Here is a 25325-nt window from a genome sequence, read left to right as displayed (position 1 = left end):
CCCCGGCGCGGGGCGAGGCCGGCGCCGCCAGCGCCCCGGAGCCCGCGCTGGCCGCGTCGGGCCTCACCGGAGGAGCAGCGCTCAGCAGCCCCCCGGGCCCCGGTGCCGACGTCGCCGCCGCCGCCGCCGCTGCGGCCGAGCAGGTAGGGCCGCGCCAGCCGTCGGGTAGAGGTCGGGCGTTAGTCTGTCTGCAGGGCCGCCTGTGTCCGTCGTTCCGTCCGGTCGCGCCCAGGACTCGCTTCCAGGGGGACCTGGCTGCGTCTGGACTGTGCCTGTTGGTTCTGCACTGGGCAGAGCTCGCTTTCTCTGCCTTTTGGGCCCTTCTCCACTTTGAGTTCCCGGGGCTACTCTGGAACAGGTGAGGGAGAGAGACCCCGGGGGCAGCAGAACGGGCTTGGGCCAGGTGTCCAGCTCCGATGACTGCGAGAAGGCGGAGGCGAAAGACTGGGACCGGGCGGGAAGAGCCGACCCCGCCCGCCCGGGTGCGCGCAGAAATCGCTTCGGGGCTCTGAGGCTGCGGGGAAGTCGCAGACAGGCTTCACCGTGGTACCCGACGACCACGCTGAACGAATCCGGGCCCCGTGTGCACTGTCTGCGGGTGCGCGCGTGGCCCAGGGGTGTGTGGGCCAAGCCTTGTGCCTGTGTGTCCGCCCGCAAGCCTGTGGCCAGCCACGAAAAGAGTTATGTTTGTGCAGGAGTGTCGCTACCCTGGCACGGTCGCTGTATGTGTCCTCTGCGGGCCCCTCTGTAGGTGCAGCCCCCAAGGAGAGAGTTTCAGACACTGATTACGTTTTAAAAATTTACCAGTGGCTCAATATGATTTTGTGAAACGAAATCCTGAGGCGTGGGCCCCCTGCCAGGCAGTGCTCGGCACAGTTCTTCGGGTCTGCGCTCTTCTTTCTGCAGGCTCCGTGTGGAGCCGTGGGCCAGGCAAACACGAGTCCCCCTCCCTCCCATCCCCAGACCATCGAGAACATCAAGGTGGGGCTGCATGAGAAGGAGCTCTGGAAGAAGTTCCACGAGGCGGGCACCGAGATGATCATCACCAAAGCGGGCAGGTCAGCGCTGGGAGACTGACTTCAGGGAATGGCGGGTGGGAGCAACGGGGATCTCCAGGTAGCTCCCTTAGAAGTCCTCTGGTCCCTGGCCTGGGGGCCTGCGGTAGTGCCCTCTGCCACTCGGGCCTCCGGGCCACTTCCTGCTGCAGCTTCGGACTGGTCCAGAAGTCCTACCCCGCTAAGACTGAAAAGATTGGGGAGAGGAGGCAGCACCATGCAAATGAAATGCAAACAAGGACATCCAGAGTCCCTGCTCCAGTACTTTTGCCCCCCTGGGGGCTGCTTTGTCCTCCTCCCATTGGGGACCTGCAGGGGTTTCTCAGGACTGCATTGATTGGAAAGGCGGAGATGCCCCTCAGCAGCTGGGGAAAGCGGTTAAGACTACGGTTTTCGATTTCCATAACTTTTGGGGAGCCGCTTGAACCCCATGTCTCTAATCCTAGGGGCGCTTCTCCTCTGTTTCCAGCTCCCTCCCTGGAGGCCCTCTGGAAGGCACCGGAAGCGGTTGAGACTATGGTTTTCGATTTCCATAACTTTTGGGAGCCACTTGAACCCCATGTCTCTCATCCTAGGGGCGCTTCTCCTCTGTTTCCAGCTCCCTCCCTGGAGGCCCTCTGGAAGGCACCGTTGGGCTCTGTGTGCTGTTTGAGGAGCAACTCTGGGGTGGCTGCCAGAGAGGGATGATTTATAAAGTGGAAACATCTTTAAAATGCGCTGGTGTCTGTGGGAGACAGCAGGGAGGAGAGGATGAGAGGGGGAAGACGCGACAGGGATGACTGAGAGATGGGCTGGGTCTGAGGTGGGGCAGGATGGCCCGAGGAGGGCGGTTATCAGGTGAAGGGAGATTGCTGTAGACAGAGACGCTGCAAAGTTTAGGTTCAGGAAAGCCCCTCCCCACCCACTCTGCCCCCTCCACACACACACACTTGATTTTGGTTTCTGTAGACAGGTCAGGTGTGAAAATTTCCCTTTGCTTGGCCACGGGCTGATAATTGGGCTTTCAGAGGAATAAGATGGTGAAGCATCTGGGCTAGGGATCTGGAGTCAGACCATGGGAGAAGGGGTCCAGTTCCAACTCAGCTGCTTCCATCTGGGCAACCCTCAGCCAAGGTACTTAAGGGTCTTTGCCCCCTCCCCACTCCATCTATAAAAGGATAGGTCCTGCTTCGTTCAGTTGTATGCAAAGCACTTAGCACAGCTCCTGGCACATGTAAGCACACAAGAAATGCTAGCTAATAACATTAATGATAATTAGAGAAAAGTCTGGCATCCACTCAGCATTTTCTTCTACTTTTTAGAGAACCCAGCTCTGCTGAACTGCTTAGGGAATGGTGGGCTATTCAAAGAAAGCAAAAAGCCAGTGGCTTGCGGTGTGCAGCATAGGGATGCTGTGGTCCTTCCTGTCTCTACTCAATGGTAGGCCTTATAAAGTTTCCTTTATTTTGTTGAGGGTGGTCATCTGGGTATTTGGCCACCTTTGTGCCTTAGTCAGGGAGGTGGCATGGCCATCCAGGGCCTCTATCAGGGGAGGAAGCAGGTTGATTTCAGGGCCTGAGTTCACTGCATCTTGGGGATGGGGAAAGAGGGTACATGAGGGGGGCTTGGCAGAGGGTGCTACATGGAGCAGTCATTGAAGACAGTGGAGGTCAGGTGTCACAAGCCCACTCTTCCTAGCTGAGTGCACTTGGGCAAGTCACTAAATTTCCCTGTATCTCAGTGGTGTTGGGTAAAATGACTGTAGACCTACCTGCTGTCCTTCCTTTTTTAGTTACTGTGAGACTCAAACCAGAGGACCATGTGAATGGTGCTTGGTACATTGTCAAGTGGACTACAAGTGTGAAGAGGGGGATTTATTTCTTGTGCCTGCTAGGGTGGATGGGAGGAAAGAAGAATGAGAAATATCCAGAACTTCCATTTTTAGGCAGCAGAAGTGACCTTGTCTGTTGAAAGTAAATGGCCAGTATGTTCTCTGGGCATGCCTGGCGTCTGCCATTTTAAACAAAAGGCATTTGTGGTTCTCCTCAGTGGGGTTTCCTGCACCTGTGTGGGTGCTCCTTCCTCCCTCCCCCCAACACATACACTCACACGCACACTGCCAGAGGTGACCAGCTTCAGGCAGTTGTTTGTGCCTGATCCCAGTAGACTTAGAAATGAGCCTCAAGGGATGATGACAATAATTTTAAAATTGGCTGTGATGATGTTGGCCAATTATAGATTCATCACAGCCTTTCATTTCTTTGGCAGAAAGTTATCCTCACACCAGGTCTCATAGTAGTCCTTAAGTCCCAGTCCTAGTCCTCTCCCCATCCCCTCCGCCCAACGATGTTCTCACAGACCCATTTCCTCATGCATAGCTGCCCACTGCCTTCAGAGACCACATTTATTTCTCTGATCTCTGTATCCCCCTCTCTCCCCTCATTACCTCCCTCACAAGGGTGGTCTCTGGATGCAGCTTGTTTTGCTTGGACTTGTGGCTCTTCAACATCCTGTCCAGTGTCTCTCCCTGTTCCCCTAAACTCTGTGTGCCACTGCTGGAACCTTGCTGGGACACTTCCATTCTCAGCAGACAGTCTGGCCCATTCTCCCGAACCTTGGATCATAGATTCCTAGACTGCTAGAGCTGGAGGAAAATCGAGAGAACATAAACCAAACCCCGGGGAAGGGAAATTAGGCAATTTCCAGGTCTGCACAAGCCAAACAGATGAAGGACCCCATCTCCAGAACAAAACCCCAACTTTGAGGAATTCCCTTGATTGCTTTTTTACAGGGCCCTGTTCAGCGTGTGTTGCCGCTCTGCCCTAGAGACCCTGGCTGGTTAGGGATGTGATAACTGCCATCTGGTTGGAGGAGTGGGCCCTGGAGAAGGGGAGCCAGAACGTTCTCAAGCCAGTCCTTCTTGGGTCACAAACTTCCTGCCTTAATTCTTTGGGTCCTCGAAAGTCTGAAGGCCAAAGAAGAGTCCCCTTCTTTGGACAGTGACTTTGAATCACCAGAAAATTTGATCTGGTGAATAAAATGCCAACCACTCACAAACTTCCTGCCTTAATTCTTTGGGTCCTCGAAAGTCTGAAGGCCAAAGAAGAGTCCCTTTCTTTGGACAGTGACTTTGAATCACCAGAAAATTTGATCTGGTGAATAAAATGCCAACCACAGTGTGAGACACCAATTTCTGAATGCCTGGGAACCCCTTATGTCAGGAGTAAAATGGGGACTGAACCCCTCCCCAGCCAGTCTCTGTTCCTCTCAGGCCCCTGCACCCAGAGGGTTCATGATGATAACTGCGGACAGCAGACCCCTCTCTTGGCCTCCTCACATCCCTGCCAAGCTTGATACATGTGAGAAACTGCATTTTCTCCCGAATACAGATAAAAGTGAGCTCCACAAAAATTTAAATATAAACCTCCCCAAATGAAAATTTCCTAACCGTCTAACTGCCCTACTCCTAGGTCACGGTTTTGCCACCAGATAAATCTCCACTATCAGCCTTCATAGCCTGTTGAGTTCAATGTTGCTTGTGTTAGTGACAGTGAATTTGCGTTTGAAAAATGAACTACCGATGAGAACTCCTGTTGAACCTGTATTGTTTGTTATTCTGAGGCAAGGATTTGGCCCGGCTTAATCCGGGGCTTCAAAGCCAATTGCCCTCACTCTGTATACAGAGCGTCAGAGCCCAGTGGCGTGGATGATAAGAGAAGTAAGGGTTGAAGACACTGGGAAAGTGGGTTGGGGAGAGAGTGCTTTGATCTCTTTTTAAAGTATTTTCTGAAAGCAAAAGTCTATCAGAAGGAAGTGCCTTAAAAAAAAAAAAAAATTCAAGAGAAGCAACCGACCTTCCAAAACAGCATATCCATTCCACACACCCTCACCCCTGCCCCTCCCCTCAAGGAAAATATTTCTTAAAAATGTTTTGAGTGAATTAGAAAACTTTCTGTGTGTGTGTGTATGTGTGTGAGAAATGTAAATCAATTTAGTAGCTTCGATGCTGCTCCCAGGAATCATTTGGCTACAAAAGGTTGGTCTCAGTATAGGTGGCACCAGCACCCCCCTCCCCCCACCTCAGCCTAGTTGCTGGGCCCTGGCCTCTTCTCAACACACCCGAGATTCTTTCTGAAGACCCTTGACAGAAAGATGGGGTAGAAAGATGGGTGGGGTTTTTAGTGGACCCCTGCCCTTTTCCTGCAGCCCCTTCTTTTCAGACTCTGGGCTCCAAGGTGTGTGTGCAGGTCTGTGGGGGTAAATAATTTTTAATGAAAATTTTATTGAAGTGGAACTTTCCTGCAGAAGAGTACACAAATCTTAAGTATACAGTTATATAAACTTGCATAAAATGAACACACCCATGTACCCTCCACCCAGATAAAGAAATAGAGCGTTACCAGCCCCAGAATCCCTCGTGTGCCTCCAGTCACCACCACTCCACCCTTGAAACCACTCTCTAGACTTCTCACCACTTCGATTTGGTTTCACGCCTACATTTAAGGAAAGGCACATATAGGTGCTTCTGAAGACCCCGGGTTGGGGTCTGGGGGTCCCGCCAGGCAGGGAGAGTCTGGAAGGCTAGGCCCGCTATTCTCTGCCCCCTCTTCCAGGTTGGGGGTGGGAGGTCCAGTAGGTCAGTGCCTTGAATTTAGCGACCACTTTGGCCTGGGAGCCCCCGCAGCTCGGCTCTCCGAGCTCAGCTGTAACTTAGTGAGTTCGCATTTACTGGTTTGTTGCCAAAATCAAAATGCACTGAAACCCTTGCCCCGCGCCCCGCAAGCTGCGACACCGAGAAACGTCCGAGGAAGCTTATCTTAGCAGCTCATTCTAAAACCATTTCCGAGTATGGAGCAGATAAAGGCTCCAGCCCCGCACCCTCTCAGAGCCTGTTTCATGATCAGAGGAGAAAGCCCGGGCTTTCATCTCCTTTCGGCGGGGCAGGCGGCTTGTTTATTCCCCTGGCGGAGCCGCTTCCGCGCGTGCCGTGCCGGGGGCGGGGGCGGGGTGCGCGCATCTGTCTGGGGGTGCGGGAGCCCGAGGGGGCGCGGGGAACGGGGACAGCACACGGAGGGCGCGGGGCGCCGAGAGGAGGCACTCGGGGCTCAAGGAAAGGGTGCGGAGGGGCTCAGGGAGGGTTGGGGGCAAAGGGAGAGGTCAAGGGACGGGGCGGGGCGAGGGTAGGGCGAGGGTGAGGCAGGAGCGCTCCAGGGGAGCGGGGACGGGCGCCGGGGACGGGCACCGCCCGCTCTAGTGGCAGGGGATACAGGCCCCACTGTCCGTGCCTCCGTGCTTGGTCCTCCCTCTCTGGCCCATTGAAGGCTTGTGTTTCCCGCACAGGGTGTTGGTTTTCAAGGCGCATTTTATATAATAAATCACACAATTTACATGTCATTCCATCCTTTCATATGTTTCATTAGAGAGGACCTTTACAGGGTCAGTAGAGCCCAGAGGAAGTCACAGCTCCCAAACCCAGCCTGGCCTCTGTCGCCTCGATCTGGTGAGCACACTCAATCCAGGCCTCTGGGCTCCGACTTAGGTCCCCTCAGGAACCAAAGGCAGATGCCCATGGGACCTTGATGTTTTTCCTGGCCTAGGCAGGAGGCCTATGGTGTGTGTGCCTCACCTTCACACTGGATGGACCCTTCATCCTTCTGGAGCCACCTAGGTGGGGAATGATAGCGCCTAGGGCCCCCAGAGTCTGTTCTGCGTGGCCCAGAAGCAGTCCCCAAAATGGACCCTGCCAGAGGCCTAGACATCTGTTCCCATGAAGGCAATGGAGCTTCCCAAGCCCCGGCCTGTTCAGCCTGGAGCAGAGGACTTATGACTCTTCAGACCATATCTCCAGCTCTTCCTCCAGTCTTTGGAGGGCTGCTGCCCAGGGACAAGGGGAATTGATGGGCAGGGGAGGCAGAGGCTAGGAGACCCTCTCCTTCCCCGCTGCAATGCCCCAGCACCTCCCTGAGGATGGTATCAGTGGGAATATGGTCTAAGTTAGTTTCCCCAAGGGGCGAGATCTGCCTTGGGAGGCAGAGCACAGGCTCCTCAAAGGCCTTCTGGAAAGCACTTAGTTAATGTCAGCCCCTTGAACTGTCGAGATGAAGTATAGCAGGGAGTAGGAGAAGGGGAAGAACAGGGGCCCCTTAGCCCCCTCTCAACCCAGGTTAGGAAGACTGTTGAAGCAGCAGTGAGCCATTCTCTTCTGGCCCCCAGTATGGACCTTGGCCCTGGAGGGAAGCCATGGCTGCCCTCTGTTGCTGCCACCTGGAGTGATTACAGGAGGAACTGTAGAGCTGAGTGCAGTCCACGGTGCAAGCCAGCCCAAGCATGGCCAGGGCTGCCCCATTTTGTGGCTGTTTCTGTAGCAGTTACAAAATGGTGGCCTGGAGGGGACAGGATTCTTGGCCTTCCCCCAGGGAGGGGGAGGTGAGGCAGCTGCTGCCCTTCCCCCTTCAGCTTTAGGCTCACCAGGGGAGAGGCAGGCCAGGAAGGGTGGTGCAGCTTCGGCTGTGCCCCCAGGCCGGACAGGGGGGCTGGCAAGCAGGAGGCAGGATTGGGTTCCTGAGCCCTCTCACTTCCCCCATTCCTGGAGAGGGGGTGGGGTGGACATTTGAAAATGCTTTCAATTGACATCTGAGACAAATTCTTCCACACGGTTTATAAGTCCCTAGACTTGTAGCTAGAACTTCCCCCCTCCCTCCAGGCACGCACACATGCACACATGCGCACTCATATATTCTCATGCACATGCGCCTGGGCACACTCCAGCCCACACGTCCCTGTATCCCCCTGCAGTGCTCTCACTGGCCTCTCCTCCAGCAAGAGAGGGGCACAGGGCACAGGCCACAGGCCCGGCTGGGCTGGGAGCTGCGCGGGCGAAGGGGGTGGAATTAAACCTCCACCTCAGGGTCCTGGCCCCAGGGCTTGCTGTAGGGTCTGCCAGCTTGTGGAAGCCTTGATTCCTTTCTGGAAGCCCTGCCCTGTCCAGGTAAGCTGGGACCCCCTGCTGACAAAATGGGAGACTCTTATCATCGGTTTGAGGTGTCTAGGGCAGCTTCTCGTGAGGGTCCCTGTTCTGTCTGGGGCTAGTGAGAGGCAGAGGACCACCTGATGGTTTTCCCAGTGGACTGGCTGGGCAGTATCGCAGCTCAGGGGAGCTGGTTCCCATCACCCTTGGGGTCTTCAGTTAGGTCTAGATCCTGCTTCTCTCTTGGGGAACACCTTTGTGGAAGATCAGCTAGGAGGGGGCAGGGTTGTCTGAGGAGGATTGTGAGGAAATTCTGTCTCCCCTCCTCTGTCTGGTGAAGTCTATTGTCAGGGTCCTGGTGACCAGGGGAGGGAGCTGTGCCTCTGCAGTATGTGTGCTTGCTGTTGTATGTGTGTATGTGCTGAGAGGTCTGGGGAAGGCCTTCTCTAGAATGTTCCCTGAGCCTCAGGGTCCTGGACAGCCTCAGCATGGGCTACAGGAACTGGAGAACTTTCTGATTTTCGGTGAATCCATTTTCATGGAAGTAGGTCATAACACTGATTTCTGGAGGGTAGAGCACAGCAGGAGTCAATGGTAATAGTCATAAATTGGCTCATTTAATCCACACAGCAATCTATGAGACAGGTAGTAATATTATTCCCATTTTAGAGATAAGGAAACTAAGACACAGAGAGATACAAGCAAGTTGACCACAGCCTCCCAGCTTGTCGGTGGTGGGGCCAGGCTGTGGGCCACGGCAGGGTGGCTTCAGAATCCATGCTCTTATCCACGAGGCTCCTGGATCGACTTCCCCCTGATACCCAGTTCCAGTGCACAGGCCCAGGTGAGGCATTTACAGGGAGGAATACCCCTGCTAAATACACTGAAAGAATCCAAGCCTAGCAAGGCTTCCAACAGCACTCTCCTGTTTTCCTGCTAGTTGGTTTAGAGCCTGAGGGTTTCCACAGAGAATGACCCAGAAGAGGCATCTCATTGTTTATGGAAGCAGCTGACAGGGGTTTCCAGGTCTTCGGCTCCAGCCCCCTATAAGGGCACCCCAGGACCTTAGATGTATATGGGCTGGCAAAGGACAGAGAAGTTAAGGCAGCCAGGTTGGTGGCAAAATCCTCTCCTACAATCCTGACCAGGGCCTGTATGCTTCAGCTGCTCACAGCCACTAGGCCCAAATCTTAGGCAACTTTGGGGGAGAAGGGGATTGAATTTGGGAAACCGCGTAAACTGTCTTCCTAGACACAGTCTGGCAGCAGCAGGGACTCAGAGAGAGCAGCTAGAGCGGCCCTCTCCTGCTCAGCAAGGACAGAGAGGAAGTAAGTGTGCAAGTCACACAGCAGTGACCAGTGTTGTAAGGTTGCCTGCTAAAAGGGCAGTACCTGTTAAAGGCCCTCTGCCCCCTTGCTCACCCCGTACCATCTCCACTGGTGCTCTGTCCACGCTCGCCTCTCCCCTTGGCTCCCCCAGGAGGATGTTCCCCAGCTACAAGGTAAAAGTCACCGGCATGAATCCCAAGACCAAGTACATCCTGCTGATTGACATCGTCCCTGCAGATGACCATCGCTACAAGTTCTGTGACAACAAATGGTAAGAGGCCTGGGACCCTTCCGGCATCACCCACCTTCCCTTAACTCATCCTCCCACCCCAACCTGATGTTTGGTACAGGGACTCACCAGCCAGCTGGAGTGATTGCCTGGATCCACAGCCTCGGGTCCCCTGCCTGGAACTGGGACTGCAAGGCTGGGGAGGGGCAGCAGATGTCTGCACGCCTGCTGCAGGCGAGGCTGGAAGCCAGCTGCAGTGTTCGGGTGTTTGGTGGATTTCAAGGCTCTATACTCTCTCCCAGCCATGGACAATCAGGATTTGGTGACTGTGCTGTGTCAGGCGACGGACAAAAACCACCGTGCAGATTCAGGCTCTGTCAGTGCTTCACTGGGGAGAGGATGGGGGGAGCAGTTTTCTAGGGGACTTTAACATTAGGATTGTTACCTGGCCTGTGGTGGCTCTCTCCTGTTCCACTCACTTCCTCTTTGTCTGGCTTCGGGGCTTGTCCCTCTTTAGTTGTGTGTCACCATCCAGACTGAAGCTGCTGCCCAGGAGTTGGGTGACAGGAAGACCCTTTGGCAAGGGGCTGGGTGAGACAGGCAGGTGGAGGGGCAAAACCAGGCTGGGGCCAGGTAAGTGAATGCCAGGCTACTTTTCATGAGACCGGCTGCTTAGTACCTGCTCTGTCCCCAGAGCTCAGAACCTCAGATCAGGCTTGAGGAGAGAGCAGCTGGCTAGGATTCTGAGCTCTGAGGTGGGGGTTGGAAAGCCACAGAGACAGGGCTGAGGAGGAAGGCTTTGGTGGCCAGGCCCTGGCAAGGCTGTGTTTCTATTTCTTCTCTCTCTGGGCTACATTAGAACTCAGAGCAGGCTCCGGCTGAGGGGACAGCTACCAATTCATTTCTTACCAGTGTTTTTGGGGCAAGCAATTTGAAAGTTGTCCAGATCCTCTGAGAAGCACCCTCCAAATAATATAATTTACATCATCTAAAAGTTATGAATATAACATTCACAGAAGTGTCTACATCTCTCCACAATATCGTTGTGATTAGCCCCAGTTCTTCAAATAAATGATTGCATTTCCTCGCAATATCCCTTTCTGTTTTTACTGCAGTAAAATAAAAGTAGCTCAGAACTGCTGTCACCTCCTCAGCATTCTCTCCTCTGTCCCTCACTCCTACCCCTGAAGTCCTAAATTGACAGTGTGTTGGGACCAGCAGCTATTTTTTTCTCTGATCAATGGGGGTTTGCTCTCAGAGGGGACAGGGAACCTGGGCTTCACCAGGGTAATTACACCCCAGGATAATCAACTGCTACTGCTCTCTCTGCTCTGTTGGCAGGATGGTGGCAGGGAAGGCTGAGCCGGCCATGCCAGGAAGGCTGTATGTCCACCCAGATTCTCCTGCCACCGGGGCCCACTGGATGCGGCAGCTGGTCTCTTTCCAGAAGCTCAAGCTGACAAACAACCACCTGGACCCCTTTGGCCATGTAAGAATGGAGAGTGCCTGGCTTTGGGGGTGGCGAGTCCCAGGGCATTGTTGGGGGTGGGACAGGTGGGATGGGGAATAGGAGAATCCCCTCTTGATATCCAGCTCCAGGCTTTTGCAATTGCCCGGCCAGTTAGGGGAAGGAGCACAAGCCCCTGAGCCCTGCAGACAGCTGTGCACCCTTCCCCTACCACTTACTGGCTGAGTAGCTCTGGGCAAGTTTCTTAGCCTGTTTGAACTTTAGTTTCCTTGTCTGGAAAATGGAGATGACCATACATATCTTTCATGGTTGTGAGACTTAAATGAGAGTATATGCAGGAAGCGCCTTGAGCCCAGGAGGCTCTAAAGAAATGGCAACTACCACACGATGGGCTTTCCCCTGAATCTGGCCTTGCTGGAGCACAGCACAAGACCAGTAAACCTTTTCAAGAAAGAGTGATGGCTAGATTCCGAAACTCCTCTTTGGCCCGTGTGGTCTGCCTGGCCTGACAGCTGCCTGCCCTCTGGAAGCGAAGGCCTCACTCTGGCTCCTGTGTTAGCTCCTGCCTGGTCTGGCCTGGGATCTGGCGCTAGCAAAAGAGATTCTGAAGCCCCAGGGTTGCTGCTGCTGACGCCCCATCCAGACTGCCGAAGCTCATTCTTTCCCCATATGACCCTGGCAGGCCCACAAAAAGGAGCTTTTTATGTGGAAATTCTTAGCTCAAGTGTGTGGCAAACAGAAGCTTGGGGACCTGGCATTGTCGGCCAGGGCACAGCACCCCCCACCCCTCCCAAGCTGCCCTGGTTACTCTGGAAGTGCTGGCCGGGGGGGTGGAGCGAGGATGCGGTAGAAGCTGCTAGATGCAGTTGCCTGTGCTGCACACGTAACACTCGCATGTGGATGGGTTTACGCCTAGTTCTATTTCTGGGGAGCTGTGTGCAAATCAGGATTCTGAGAATTATAGTTCCTTATGGAAAGTGCCAGCAATGCTTCATTTCTGATTGATTGATGTGTAACTGGTAAGCAGCTCCTAGTTTTAATTTCTCAGAGTCTGTTCAGTTCTCTTGTAAATCATTGGTGATCTATAAACAAGCAAGTAGGAGACTGCTTACTTAATATAAGCAGGCCTGACTTACCTGTTTTGCACGTCTCTATACTGGATTTCCCACACAGGGCCAGCAGATGCCTAATGGGAATGGCTAGTCCAGTCCCAACTTCCCAGAGCACAACGGCCTTTTCACTGAGAGGCAGAGGGTCCTCCTAGATCTTCCTGGACACCATCCTGGCCATGACTTTGCTCCCAGTAGATTCCTACCTGACCTCTGCTTGGCCAGACTTTGGCACTGGCCTCGAAAGGTTAGGGAGGGCCTCTGGGGGGGGGAGGCTGGGGGCCCAGCCCACAGGCACTGTCTCTGCCCGTGACTGGACACACAGACCCGTGAGACAGACCAGGGGGAGAGTCCAGAGTGTGGCAGGAGTTGTGTCTTTGAGTGGCCAAAAGTACCTAGGGAGTCAAGCTGGGGAAAGTATTTTGGATGCACCAGCTTGTTGTCATGGCTCCCAGCTGCAGGGATGCCTCAGAGGACCCTTCCACCTCCCCGACGACCCCTGCAGAAAGTGGGAGGGGAGGGAGTCAAGGGTTGAAATGCTAGGCCTTCTGTAGGAAATGGGAGAGAGATCTGGCTTTCACAGCCCAGCAGTAGGCTTTCCAGTCTGGCTTACCTCCTTGGTGGCTCTAACTGGTCCATAAGGGGTTTGTGATAACTCTGAACATAGTTTTAAGTCTGGGCCAATGGGGCTGCTTGATGGGCTTGTGATGCTGGGGGCACCCCTGGCTATACTTGCCAGGCCTACCTGGGGATCACCTCTCATTGGCAATAGAGATATTACCCATGCTAACTCAGCTTTCTCCCTGGAGGAATGGAACACAACATCTTCCTTCTTACTTCATCCCCACTCTTCCCCAGCACTTGCAGTTTATTGGCGACAACACCTCCATGGGGATGGCAGGGCTTCAGGAAATAAGGTGATGGTCTCAGTAAGGAGTAAAGGAGCAGGTGTGTGCACCCACACCTTCTGCGTGTGGGTCCTAGTCCAGTGCTCTTTTGGCTTCTGCACCCGTCTCTCCATACCCAGGGCTCTAGCTGTCCTATCTCCGCCTCCGGAGCATCACTGACAAGGGAGCAGCATTGGCCATGCAGACAAGGGCTATGAGGATGAGCTAACTTCCTAGACATACAGTATCATATCGGGGTAACGTAGCCCCTTTGGACCTTGGCTTTCTGCTCCTTGGCCTGTGCCAATGGCAGCGGTGAGCTCCCATTAAAGGGTGAGGAGGTCATCCTTCTTGGCTTCTCAGTGCAGGAGCCTGGGAAAGAGCCATCTTGTACTGTTAACTTGCCCCAAGCAAGCCCTTCCTTTTGCACAATTGACCTTCACATTTTCTGCTTTCCCTAAAAGCTTCCAGGCCTCAAGGAACTTTCTCCAGCCAACTGGACTTTGGGCTTTTCCCTGGGATCCTCACAGTATCCCACGAGCTTTAGCCACTGCCTCCCACTGGCAGCCTTCCCTCACTACCCCTGCCCAAAGGGCTGGGATCTCTCCTTGGGAAAGGGGCCAGTTGTGAGCTGGGACTGCCGCCATCGTGGTGAAGTCAAGAGCCAGTCAGAGTGGCTGTGGTTTTATCTTGGGGTCCACAGGTGGACTCATTGTCCTCCTGTTGGAGTCCAAGTCACCCCATTTCCTTATCTGAGGAGGTGAACAGGGATGGCTGAGAGGCCATGTGTCTGCCCACTCAGAGAGGCCTCAAGGAGAAGACAGTGCTGGTTATTTTGGGGGGCTGGGGGATGGTGGAGAGCAGCTATTGGGGAATAATCATGTTCTACTAGTTTTCCTATTTTCTAAGACTCCCTTTCTCCACAAATGCCACTTTCCTCTACTGTGTAAGGACCCAGGAAAGTGGCCCAGGATCCAGGTGAGGGCTTGGGCCTGGCAGCCGGTCCTACGAAGCAGGTGGGGCCCTGGAACAGGAACCCCTCAGACAACGCAGTCAGAAGCTCCTGAAAGACAGGACTGGATTCTGACTAGAGAACTCCTCGTGGGTTTTTACTGTGAGATCAGGAAAGAACTCGCAGCAAACACTCACAGGAGTTTTCTAGTCAGAACCTTGGAGGATGGGTTCAGGAAGATATGAGCACCCCATTCTGGGATAAGCCCTAGAGGTTGGGCAGGCGGCTGGGCAGAAAGGATCACGGGCGCTAGGGCAGGACCGAGCTGTTCCCGTAGATCCCCAATTCAGCTCCACTTCCACTGTTCTGCTCGCTACAAAAACTGCCAGCCCATTGTCTCCCCCTACTTGCCACCACCCACCCCACCCCATGCCATGCCACCCCCAGCAGGGTCCTGCACCAGGTGCCCATGTGACGGAAGAAGAAGCTTCTTTCCCTTCTTCCTCTCTTCACCTTCTGAATAAGTTCTATCACTGCTTGGGCTTCAGGAGGTCAAGGAGGGCCTCAGCAGGGTGGAGGTAGGCCCTGTATCCTGTGGCAGTACACAGGGAAGGCTGGCGTGTGGGTCTGACTTTTCTGCTGATCTGGAGGCAAGGAGGAGATGGCCGCAGTGGGCTGTGTGTGTGTGTGTGTGTGTGTGTGTGTGTGTGTGTGTGTGTGTGTGTGTGTATATCTCTATGTGACGGAAGAAGAAGCTTCTTTCCCTTCTTCCTCTCTTCACCTTCTGAATAAGTTCTATCACTGCTTGGGCTTCAGGAGGTCAAGGAGGGCCTCAGCAGGGTGGAGGTAGGCCCTGTATCCTGTGGCAGTACACAGGGAAGGCTGGCGTGTGGGTCTGACTTTTCTGCTGATCTGGAGGCAAGGAGGAGATGGCCGCAGTGGGCTGTGTGTGTGTGTGTGTGTGTGTGTGTGTGTGTGTGTGTGTGTGTGTGACTATCTCTGTGTCTCAGGACTCCCAGATTGTTGAGGAGGAAGGACCAGCCTATGATTTCTGACATGGTGAGTCTAATAACTGTTGCAGAGGCTGAGTTGCCCTGGGCTGGGGGCATGGGCTGAAACTCCTCAGTCACAAGTAGTTTGTGCACAGTCCCCTCAGTGTGTTACTTCCTCCTCCAGCCACAGGGTTGCACAGTCTGCCTGACTGCCCACGCTCTTGCCTAGTTAGTTACTCCTGGGCGTTGGGCTCCAAGCTCAAATGCAGCTTCTTCAGGGAGGAAGTGCAGGGTCCCCATTCTGTGCTCTTAGAGCACTATGATCTTTTCATCCTAGTACTTACCAAAGTTATATTTTGTACTTATTTGCACTTTTAAAATTTATTTTTGGATAGGAAATGCATTCACATGGTTTTAACAATAAATCACTGAATAAATAAAAATGTCTACGATACAACATCTCCCTGTACTTGTGCCTCACCTGCCCACTTGCTTTGAATCCACACCACAGGTAACCGTTGTTACTAATTTCTTTTCAGCGTTTCTTTTTGCACATACAGGCAGAATATATACTCTCAAATTCCCTCTTTTATACACAAAAGGTGTACCCACTTTTATACATACTTTTTAACACCTTGCTTTGTAAACCAATATATCTTGAGATCATTCCATTCATAGTTTCCTCATTCCTTCTTTTATAGCTGCATAGAATTTTATCCCATGATTGTTCCATAAGTTATGTGGCTGGTCCTTATTGAAGGAATCGTTTTCCTATTTTTCTGCCCTTTTCATTAAGCTTGTGCATATGTCATTTTACACTGTGTCATGTGCATCTGTGTGATAAATTGCCTGTTCAAAGGGTATTTGGATTTGTAATTTTGAAAATATCACCAAATTGCCCTCCACGGGAGTTGTACCGATGTGTAGCCTTACCAACAGGGTGGGAGGGCAAATGTTTGGATTTTTGCCAGTTTGATAGTTGAAAAGCAGACATCAGTTTTAGTTGTAATTTGCATTTCCTTTATTATGAGTGAGGTTAAGCATCTTTATATATGTATTTCCTCTTTTGTGAACGTTCTCATCCTTTGCTCATGTTTTCTCTTAGATTTTTGATCTCATCAATTTCTAGGAGTTTTTATAAATTAGATTTAGCTTCTGTGATATGAGTTGCACATATTTTCCCAGTTTGTCATTTGTCGTTTGATTTGGCCTATAAGTGATATTCCCACGCAGAAGTTTTTTGATTGAACTCATCAATCTGTTCCTTATGGATTCTGGATTTTCAGAAATAGAAAGCCCATAACCATTCCTCTCTTGTAAGGGAATTTTATTCTATTTTCCTTAGCATTTTATGGATTAATTTTTACATTTAAACCATTGATCCTTTTGGAATTTATCCTGGCATTTGATATGAGGTGTGAATCCAACCTTTTTTTTTTTCTTTTTCCTTTGGCGGCTGGCCGGTAAGGAGATCCAAACCCTTGACCTTGGTGTTATAACACCACACTCTAACCAGTTGAGCTAACTGGCCAGCCCCTAACTTTTTTTTCTAGAGAGCTATCCAATTCCCCACCACCACCACCACCGGTAATTGAGTAGTCCTCTTTCCTCCCCTGGGTTGGGCTGCCTTATTTCTGTACGCTAAATCCCTGTATGAATTTGTGTCTATTCATGTGCCAGTGCCTTAACTGTTGAGACCTACTAGTAGTTTTTAGTGTTTGGCAGGGCTAGTCTACTCTTGCTTTTCTTTTTCAGAGTTTTCTTGGCTAGTCTTGTCTGTTTTCTCATCTGAACTTTAGAATCAGCTGAAAAAGAAACTTGTTTGTATTTTTATTGGAATTGCTTTAAATTATAAATTGACTTAGGGAGGATTGATAGGAATGCCTGTCTCTTTGCTGAAGTCTTCTTTTTGTCCTTCAAAGTGCATTCAAGTTTCCTGCATAAGGTCCTACACGTTTTTTGTTAGGTATGCCATTTGCTTGTTACTGTTACAAATGCAGTCTTTCTCCCACTACATTTTCTCATCACTTATTTGTGCTTGATGTTTGGGTTACTGTGTGACTTCCCCACTAGACAGTAAACCATGAGGTTTTTAGTCACCACTGTGTCCCAGTGCCTAGCGCTGTGCCTGGCAAGCCACAGCTGGTGCTGGTGGACAGTAAGTGATTGAGTGAACCCGCTGACGGGGTAGCATGTAGACAGGAAAGGCACTTCTGCCAGGGGCTGACCAGTGAGGACCCAGAACTGTATATCTCCTTCTTTTCCTCTTTTCCTCCCACATTTGTGAGCCCTGACAATGTGCTAAGCCCTTGCTGGGTGCTTTGGGGGATACAGATGCTCCACGGAACTCCAGATCAGGCCCTGCCCTCCCCAGCCAGGTAAAGGTAAGAGCTCAGGCTTGGAAATTAGTACCAATTTTGGCTCTGCCTCAAACTGGCCATCCAATGTTGGGCAAATGCCTTCACCTCCCTGACCCTCAGTCCCTCCTCTGTTAAAATGAGGTTAATAATAATGCCTACTTTGTAAGGATATTTTAAAGATTAATTATATGATGTATGTAAAATACCTAGCACAGGGCCTGGTGCACAGGATATACTCAGTACACACTGGCTGTTATTCCTATGGCTGTGAAAAAAGGCAGGAAGGCTTCAGGGCCCTTGATATGATGCCAGTCTTGCTGCCCTGGGAGTGAGGCCTGAGGCCTATCTGGCCAACGCCTCTTAAGTAGGCTGATGCCCTGCCTGACTCAGTTCTAGTTTGGATTTTCCTTGGACGAGTCACTTACCTCTCTGGGTCTTAGTTTTTTTTCCTCTTTTATTTTTAAGAAGCAGATCTTGTCTTTGCCCTAACCTCTATGCAGGGCTGGAGAAGGTAAGAAGGATGATGGAAAAGGTAGTGTTAGAAAGTAAAATTATGATCCAGGGTGTATCTGGTTTTGATACACGACAAAATGGACATTAGCCACTCTGTTGTGTGGCTAGCATCCAGATGTGTTGTGTTCTATGATGGACAATAGGGCCTGGTGGATCAATGTTCCTTACATTGTTTGGTTGACGCTTTATCATTAATTACTGAGCTCTTTGTTGAGAGCAGTATGTGCTCTCTCAAAGGCCATCTGGATTCTGCTCAGGACTCTGTCTCCAACCATCTGTGTGTCCTTGGGCAAGTCACGTTCCTACTATAGGCTTTCTGTTCCTCATCTGTCAAATTAGGGGGTTGGACTAGAATGATCTCTAAGGTCTGCTTCTCCATGCCCAAATGTTCTGTGATTCTAATGTAGATAAATCTAGGTCTTTTTGGCCAAAGCACGCTATGATGATCTCTTGAGGGGATGGATGTTTGGCGCTATTGCAATTGTTAAAATAGAGCAGGCTTCTGAATTGTGGCCAGAACATAATGAATCCCATTTCTGCAAAACACTGATGATGATGGAACCAGTCATGAAGTGAGGCTGTTGATGTGGACGGCCCATTTGGCCCAATATCCTCTGCAGCAAATATAAATGTGAGACTCTGGCAAAGTCGTTTAATGTGGCGCCTGAGGAACTTCTGAACAAAGCTGGGTGCGTGAGTCACTGAGGTTGTTTCACACTCTCCCAGGCTGATGGGGCTGATGCTTGAGTTTATATTTTCATTGGTCCATGGGTGGGACTTTCTTCCAGACACCTGTCCAGGTTCCAGACACCTGTCCGGGTTCCAGACACCTGTCTGGGTTCCAGACTGTCAGAATTGGGAGGGGCATTCGGGACCACTTAGTCGAAGGGGGACTGAGAAGATGGGGACCCCCACTGCTAGAGGGGAAGAGCTTAGGACTTGCAGCTGGTTAACAGAGATCAATGGAAGCTTCTGGACCCTTCTCAACTTCTCTGTTGCTGGGCTTGCACTCTGCTGTAGGTCTGGCAGTTTCTCTCTTCCCAGGTTTCCTTGCCAGCCTGACTGGTTCCCTCCTGTAGAAGGTGTGTGTGGCAGTCTCTCCACCTCAGTCATCAGGAAGGGCTAAGGAGTTTGGCCTTTATTCCAAGGGGCAAGAAGGGACCATAAAAGGTGGCATTATGAATATAAGGCATTTATTGAGCCTTAAATACTGGCGGGAATGGTGGTAAGGGGATGTGGGGGTGGGGAAATGCAAAGGGCCCTGCTCTCAAGCACTGTACAGTCTTCCTGGGTGCCCCAGAAGGTTCTAAGCAGGGGAGTGACCTGACATGATGTGTAGCAGGTGAAAATGGAGTCAAAGTAGATGGAGACAGGGAGGAGGCTGTCCTAGCCACCCAGCCAGAGATGGTGGGGCCCAAGCCAGGTGCACAGAGGCAATGGAAGGGCCTTTGTTTTATAAGCAGAGTCACAGGATTTGGGCACTGAGTGGACCTGGAGGTGGGGGACAGTGAGGAGAAGGGGAGTTGATGATGATGCTCCAGGTTTTGACCAGACTACGACTGCTTATGACTGCGCAGGTGTCTCGGGAGCGGGGGGTGCTGCCGTTGGTCCAAAGTGTCCTGCATAGCCTCCCTGGGGTGTTGGTGCCTCTGGCCCCTGTTCTGGGCTCTGTCAGCCCACTGTCTTCGTTCTCCCTTTGTGCTGCCACTGGGGAGAGCCAGAGTGACCAGGGCTGGTCCTGCCTGCTGGGGAGCTGAGGCACATGAGTGCTTGCAGAAGGGTGGTGCACGTGTTTAATCACAAGATTTGGCCTGAAAAATGCCTTAGAGGTTATCTTGTCTCTAGTGAGCAAAGTACAGACCAGAAGGGAGGGGACTTGCCAACATTCCCATAAAGAGTCTATAGTCGTGGCCCAGATCTTCGCACTCACATACCCTGGCCTTGCATTTACTAGATCCTGTTTTGGACAAAGGAACCTGGAGGTACAAAAGGAATAAAAGGCATGGCCTTTTCTCTTGAGGAGTTCACAGTTTAACTGAAGGGACAAGGAAAAGTGGGAAGCAGCATATCAGCCAAGTAGACAATTGCTGGGAAGGAAGTTTCAGAACTAGGAGTTCAGAACAGTCCCCAGGATCCAGGGTGCTTCCTGGCAGAGACAGTAGGCCTGGAAGGTGAGAGAGAACGGGAAAGGGAGGTCATGATAGCAGAGAGACCTGCACGTGCAAAGGTGCAGAGGCGGGAATCTGGACCTTCCTGGAGACATCTAGGCCACCTCCTAGGTAGTCAATTGCTGGATCTTCAGGGAACTTAAGTCCTCTGTGGGCTCCTACCGTGTTGTGAATAGCACAGGATGACAAAGTAACCTAAAGGACTGGGAGGTGTTTCCCAAGACCCAGCTCCTCTCACCGTGGGAACATTCCCAGGCTCCTGGAAAGGGACATACATCGAGGCCTCCCTGGGTAGGACTTGTGGCCCTTAGTCTCACTCTGAGTTTCTCATCTGGCAGGCCCTCAGTTGGACAGTTGGTCCCCAGTTATAGGACCTTGTCTGGGGTTTGGGAAGCTCTTTACTTGCCCCAAAGGTCCAGAGGTTTGTCACTGAGGGCTAAGGGGTGAGTGGCCAGTGCAGAAGGCAGAAAGTCTGCATCCTACTGGTCAGAGCTGCTTCACCAAACTGAGGGGCCCAGTGATGGCCAGAGGCCACAGTCCAGCTCCTGGCCCACCCCCTTCCTCAGCCGAGCCTGCTCTCTAGGCTGTCCCTGCCCCCCAACGCATGATGGGAGCAGAATCTCCCCAGACTAAGACTTGCGCCCAGGTTTGCCATGGAAGAGTCTGACTTTGGCCTTTCTCTTGGCACTCTGGTCACCAAAGGGTTAAGTCGTCCATGAAGCTTCAGCACCATGCCTGTCTCTGGGCTCCTGGAAGGGTGGGAGCCAGCAGGGCCAACCCAAGGAAGGGGCGCTCCCAGGTAGAGAGAAAGGAACTCAGAGGGGAAGAGGACCTGAGGGCCAGCACAGCCTGGCCAGGACAGAAACCAAAGGGTTAACAAAAGCAGCAGCGCTGATAAAATGCCCCAAATTCCTGGTCCTGCCTCCATTGGGGAGGGCGTCTGGCAAATGTCAACAATAAAAAATACATTTTAATGGCACATGATGCAGCTGCTACTGTGGGGCACAGCCAAATGAAGCGGGCTTGGAACAGCGACTACCGTGTGTTACTCCCGGGGGCTCCATGGCTCTTTGCTGAGCTTCATCCAGTGGGGCGCCATGTCTCCCCTAGCCCAGGGCTCATCAAGGGCCCATGGGTGCCTAGGGCCTCTGGCCTTCTCTGGCATTATTTTAGGTGTTTTGCTCGTCTCCCACTTTGTATCTTAAACTCCAGCCCGTGAGGAGCCTCCCTCCGGGCTGTGAGCTGCCATGGGCAGGGCTGAGGGCAGGACACATCCGGGTCTCCCTGGCATCCCCTCGGCAGCCTGCTGTGACAGACAGACGAATGAGGACAAAAGTGAGAGCAGGACATTTTCCTCAGCTTTGTCCCTCCCCCATTCTGCAAAACCCCGGGCTGTGGAGCTGCTTTTGCTGCTCACAACCCGAGAGGAGGCACCGAGCGCTCAGGTGGCATTTCTAGGAAACACAGGTCACATGTAAGAGGGGTGGGAAGAGGTCAGCCTGGGGGGGACCCCCGAGGAAGGTAAGTTATATGTTATGATCCCACTTTACAAATATGAAAATTGAGGCTCAGTGAAGTTGGGTGACTTGCTGGAGGTCACACGGGTGAGTCAGTGGCACCCTGGACCTTTGCCTACAACGCAGAATTCCACCTACTACACTGTGCTGAATTTACTGGGAGCTTTTAAACTGGTAAGGACTTATCCTGAGTTCTCCATTGCCACAGTGAAACAATCTGTCACATCAGGCAGGTCCTGGGACCAGGCGTAATGCCGGAGCAGAGAGACTAAGAGGGGGTCACGGGGCTGAGCTTGGGGTGCAGGGGCCTGGTTCTTCACCTGGGACTGTAGGACCTTTCTGGGCTCAGTTCGGGTAGTCAGGCCCCGGATCCTGGGCTTCTAGGAGAATGAAAGCCAGTCCAGGGCCAGCCGAATAAGGTCAAGAACCAGAAGTTGGGGACCTGGAGACCAGAATGAGACCCTTCTCTTCCAGATCATCCTAAACTCCATGCACAAGTACCAGCCACGGCTACACATCGTTAAGGCTGATGAGAACAATGCTTTTGGCTCCAAAAACACAGCCTTCTGCACCCATGTGTTCCCAGAGACCTCCTTCATCTCTGTGACCTCCTACCAGAATCACAAGGTACAGCCACCGCCCGCACTGTCCCCAATACTAACACCACCTGCATTCCTGCTGCCGCTACAGAGAGGCCCACTGCAGGGACCCTGGAGATCTGTGATGTTCCTCAGAGCAGTGAGCAAACCGAAGGATGAACAGAAAAAGACACTAGGCACATAAATCTCCAGCACGAAGCAATCCTGGTCTCTGTATGTGGGGGACTGGGCAAAGCTGGCAGCTGTAAACACTGGCAGCGTGGAGCCTGCCTGTGGTTTGAGTGTTAGGCCCTTTCGTTCTTCAATTTTCCTTTTCCTGTTACATCCAAAGGTAGGATTCTCGGCCTTCAGAGAGAGGGGTAGAGAATGGGGGAGAGGAGCCCTACGGCACTGTCAGCTGGGCGGGACTGAGCAGGGGACTGAGCCATGTGGAGGCTCTTCCTGGGCTCTGGTCAGAGATGGCTGGGGTGTCCCAGACCCCTCCCACCCCGTTCCCCACCCCACTCCAGCTCGGCCATCCCAGACTACCCCCTGCTCCCCAGACAGGCCACTCTTTCCTGCCCCATGCTGCCCTTCTCAGGGTGCTCGTCCCATCATGAGCACTGGGACTGGTGAGGGGGGCAAGAGTCACTGGGGAAGGGCCACGGGCTGAAGTGGACTTTAGGCAGAAGAATGACAGAGTCAGATTTGCATTTAGAATGATCACTCAGAGCCTGAAGTGGCAGTTGCACTAGACAGGGGCAACATGCACAGGAAGCTAACTGTGTGCAGGTAACCAGCAGAGATGGAAGAGGGACTGAAGCCAGGTGGTGCAGTGCTCTAAGAGTAGGAGAAAGAATTAGAGGGTCTAGAACAAGCCAGATGTGAATGGTAAAGCCGAGGAGGACCCAGTGTGACACCTGGCTGGCTTAGGGCTGTGGTGTGTAGCTTCCCTAGCCCCTGCCATGACTTCTGAGTGTGTCTGGGATTGGGGTGGGGGACAAGGGCTGGCGGCCAGCCCAGTCTTTCTCTCCTCCCAGTGACTCTACTGTGTCCTCTCCTGACAGATCACACAGCTGAAAATTGAGAACAATCCTTTTGCCAAGGGATTCCGGGGCAGTGATGACAGTGACCTGCGTGTGGCCCGACTGCAAAGGTGGGGCTACCCCGGCCCAGGGGTGGGGGTGGGCAGAGTGGGTCAGGCTTGTGGACTCCTAAAGCATCTTCACTCTCTTGCCGTCTCTCTAACTGTCCTCCCCACCCCTTCAGCAAAGAATATCCTGTGATTTCCAAAAGCATCATGAGGCAGAGGCTCGTCTCCACCCAGCTCTCAGCAAAGCCTGACGTCAGCCCCCTGCACGGCGCCCACCAGGCACTCCAGCACTACCAGTACGAAAACGGGGCTCACATGCAGTTCGCAGCAGCGGAGCCGCAGGACCTTGCTCTTAACACCTTCCCTACCCAGAGGGACTCCAGCCTCTTCTATCACTGCCTGAAAAGACGAGGTAGCACTGTGTGGTCTAGAAGCCCTAGAGGGTCTGGGGAGGGGCGAAGTGCTCCCACAGCCACTCCTCATTACACTTGGGAGCACATGCGTGTGCACACACACACCCGGTTATGTGGGTGGCCTGGGAGAGTGAGCCTGAGTGGTGAGGGACCAGGGCCAGGCTCAGGGCCATGTTGCCTGGCACAGGGTTGCTGGTTCTCACCTTTTTAATACAGCCTTCAAGATCCTCGGAGAGAGCTTGTGGCCTTGTAGTCTTCAGACACTGGTAACTCTGCCCAATCCCAGATGTTGCTTTGCAGTCACTGCTTTGAGAGCCTCCAAGGGGCAGGCAGAAGACACAAAGTCAGCTGCCTAGAAGTGCAGAAGGAAGCTGAAGCTTCACATTCCAGGGGGTTTGGGATTGGGGCCATCATTTCTCAAAGCATCCTCAGTCCCAGAATAGGGAGGACCTGGAGTCCTGTGTGCAGGGCTCACCACCTCATCATACCAGGATCTGCAAAGTCTGCATGAGAGGTGAAATGAGCTATCGTGGATGCAGATTGGGGCCAGGAGGCCAGGCAACGCACTGTCTGTGCTGGACTTCTTTGTGAAGAAGCAGAGCCCTGAGCTGGGAACCATAACATCTGTCTTTGGTATCAGCTCTCGATTTCTCCATGGATAGAATCAGGATGATTAGGGTTACTCCACCAGAAGACCTGACCTGGCCCCTGAAATTCTCTTGGGAATGAATCTGGGGACTTTTGCTTGCAATCCAGAATGTTCTTCTCTCAGCTCTGCTTCTGGGGACTAGCCAGGCACAAATCATTAGAACTCAATGACCTTAAGCAGGGTCGGAGAACTGTGGCCCTTGGGCCAATTCTGGCCCACTGTCTATACAAAATGGCTTTTACATTTTTAAATAGTTGAAAAAAATAAAAAGAATATTTTATTATATGTGAACATTATATGAAATTCAAATTTTAGTATCCATAAATAAAGTTTTATTGGAACACAGCCATACTCATTTACATATTATCTATGGCTGCTTTCATGGGACAACAACAGAGCTGAGTAGTTGTGATACACACTATATGGCCCACAAAGCCTAAAATATTTACCATCTGGCCCTTTGCAGAAAAAGCTTGCTCACTCCTGACCTAGAGTGTTGGGCCACCTGCTAAGTCTAAGAGCTTACTGCAGGGAGAAAGGAGGAACCTGGAGGAGGATGGGGAGGAGAGAAGAGAGGGCAGTGAAGGAGAGAGCCAGGGAAGAGGCAGGAGCAAGTTGCTCTGGGCAGGGGGCGAGGTGAGTGCAGGCTTCAGCCTCGGCCCTGCCGCAGCCTCCCTGCCCTGCGAGGCTGCCCTGTGCACACACACGCAGCTCAGCTCGCAGCTCCCGGGGTGAATCCCTAGGGGAAGTAGAAGGGGGAGGTCAAGGGCTGGCCCGGTGGCGCACTGGATGGTGCGCCGCTTGGGAAGCGCGGCGGCGCTCCCGCCCGAGGGTTCGGATCCCACACGCGGCGGCGCTCCCGCCCGAGGGTTCGGATCCCACACGCGGCGGCGCTCCCGCCCGAGGGTTCGGATCCCACACGCGGCGGCGCTCCCGCCCGAGGGTTCGGATCCCACACGCGGCGGCGCTCCCGCCCGAGGGTTCGGATCCCACACGCGGCGGCGCTCCCGCCCGAGGGTTCGGATCCCACACGCGGCGGCGCTCCCGCCCGAGGGTTCGGATCCCACA

The 25325-nt window shown here is 52.8% G+C and overlaps 1 protein-coding gene across 2 annotated transcripts in view; it reads left to right on the top strand.

Moving 5' to 3' along the window:
* Positions 1-25325, top strand: part of TBX4 (T-box 4) — a 28089-nt gene that overhangs the window by 151 nt on the left and 2613 nt on the right. The window contains exons 2-8 of one of the 2 annotated variants that reach the window (XM_008585139.1): positions 2-143; positions 964-1058; positions 9481-9600; positions 10900-11047; positions 21999-22151; positions 23170-23258; positions 23372-23607. In XM_008585139.1, coding sequence (XP_008583361.1) covers positions 2-143; positions 964-1058; positions 9481-9600; positions 10900-11047; positions 21999-22151; positions 23170-23258; positions 23372-23607 — 983 coding nt within the window. Of the gene's footprint in view, position 1; positions 144-963; positions 1059-7929; positions 8023-9480; positions 9601-10899; positions 11048-21998; positions 22152-23169; positions 23259-23371; positions 23608-25325 lie in introns of those variants that run through there. The other variant, XM_008585140.1, reaches the window with a different exon arrangement.

The sequence above is a fragment of the Galeopterus variegatus genome, unplaced genomic scaffold, assembly GCF_000696425.1.
Source record: "Galeopterus variegatus unplaced genomic scaffold, G_variegatus-3.0.2 Scaffold3470, whole genome shotgun sequence".
Classification (NCBI taxonomy): Eukaryota; Metazoa; Chordata; class Mammalia; order Dermoptera; family Cynocephalidae; genus Galeopterus; species Galeopterus variegatus.
This window is presented reverse-complemented; position numbering and strand designations above follow the sequence as displayed.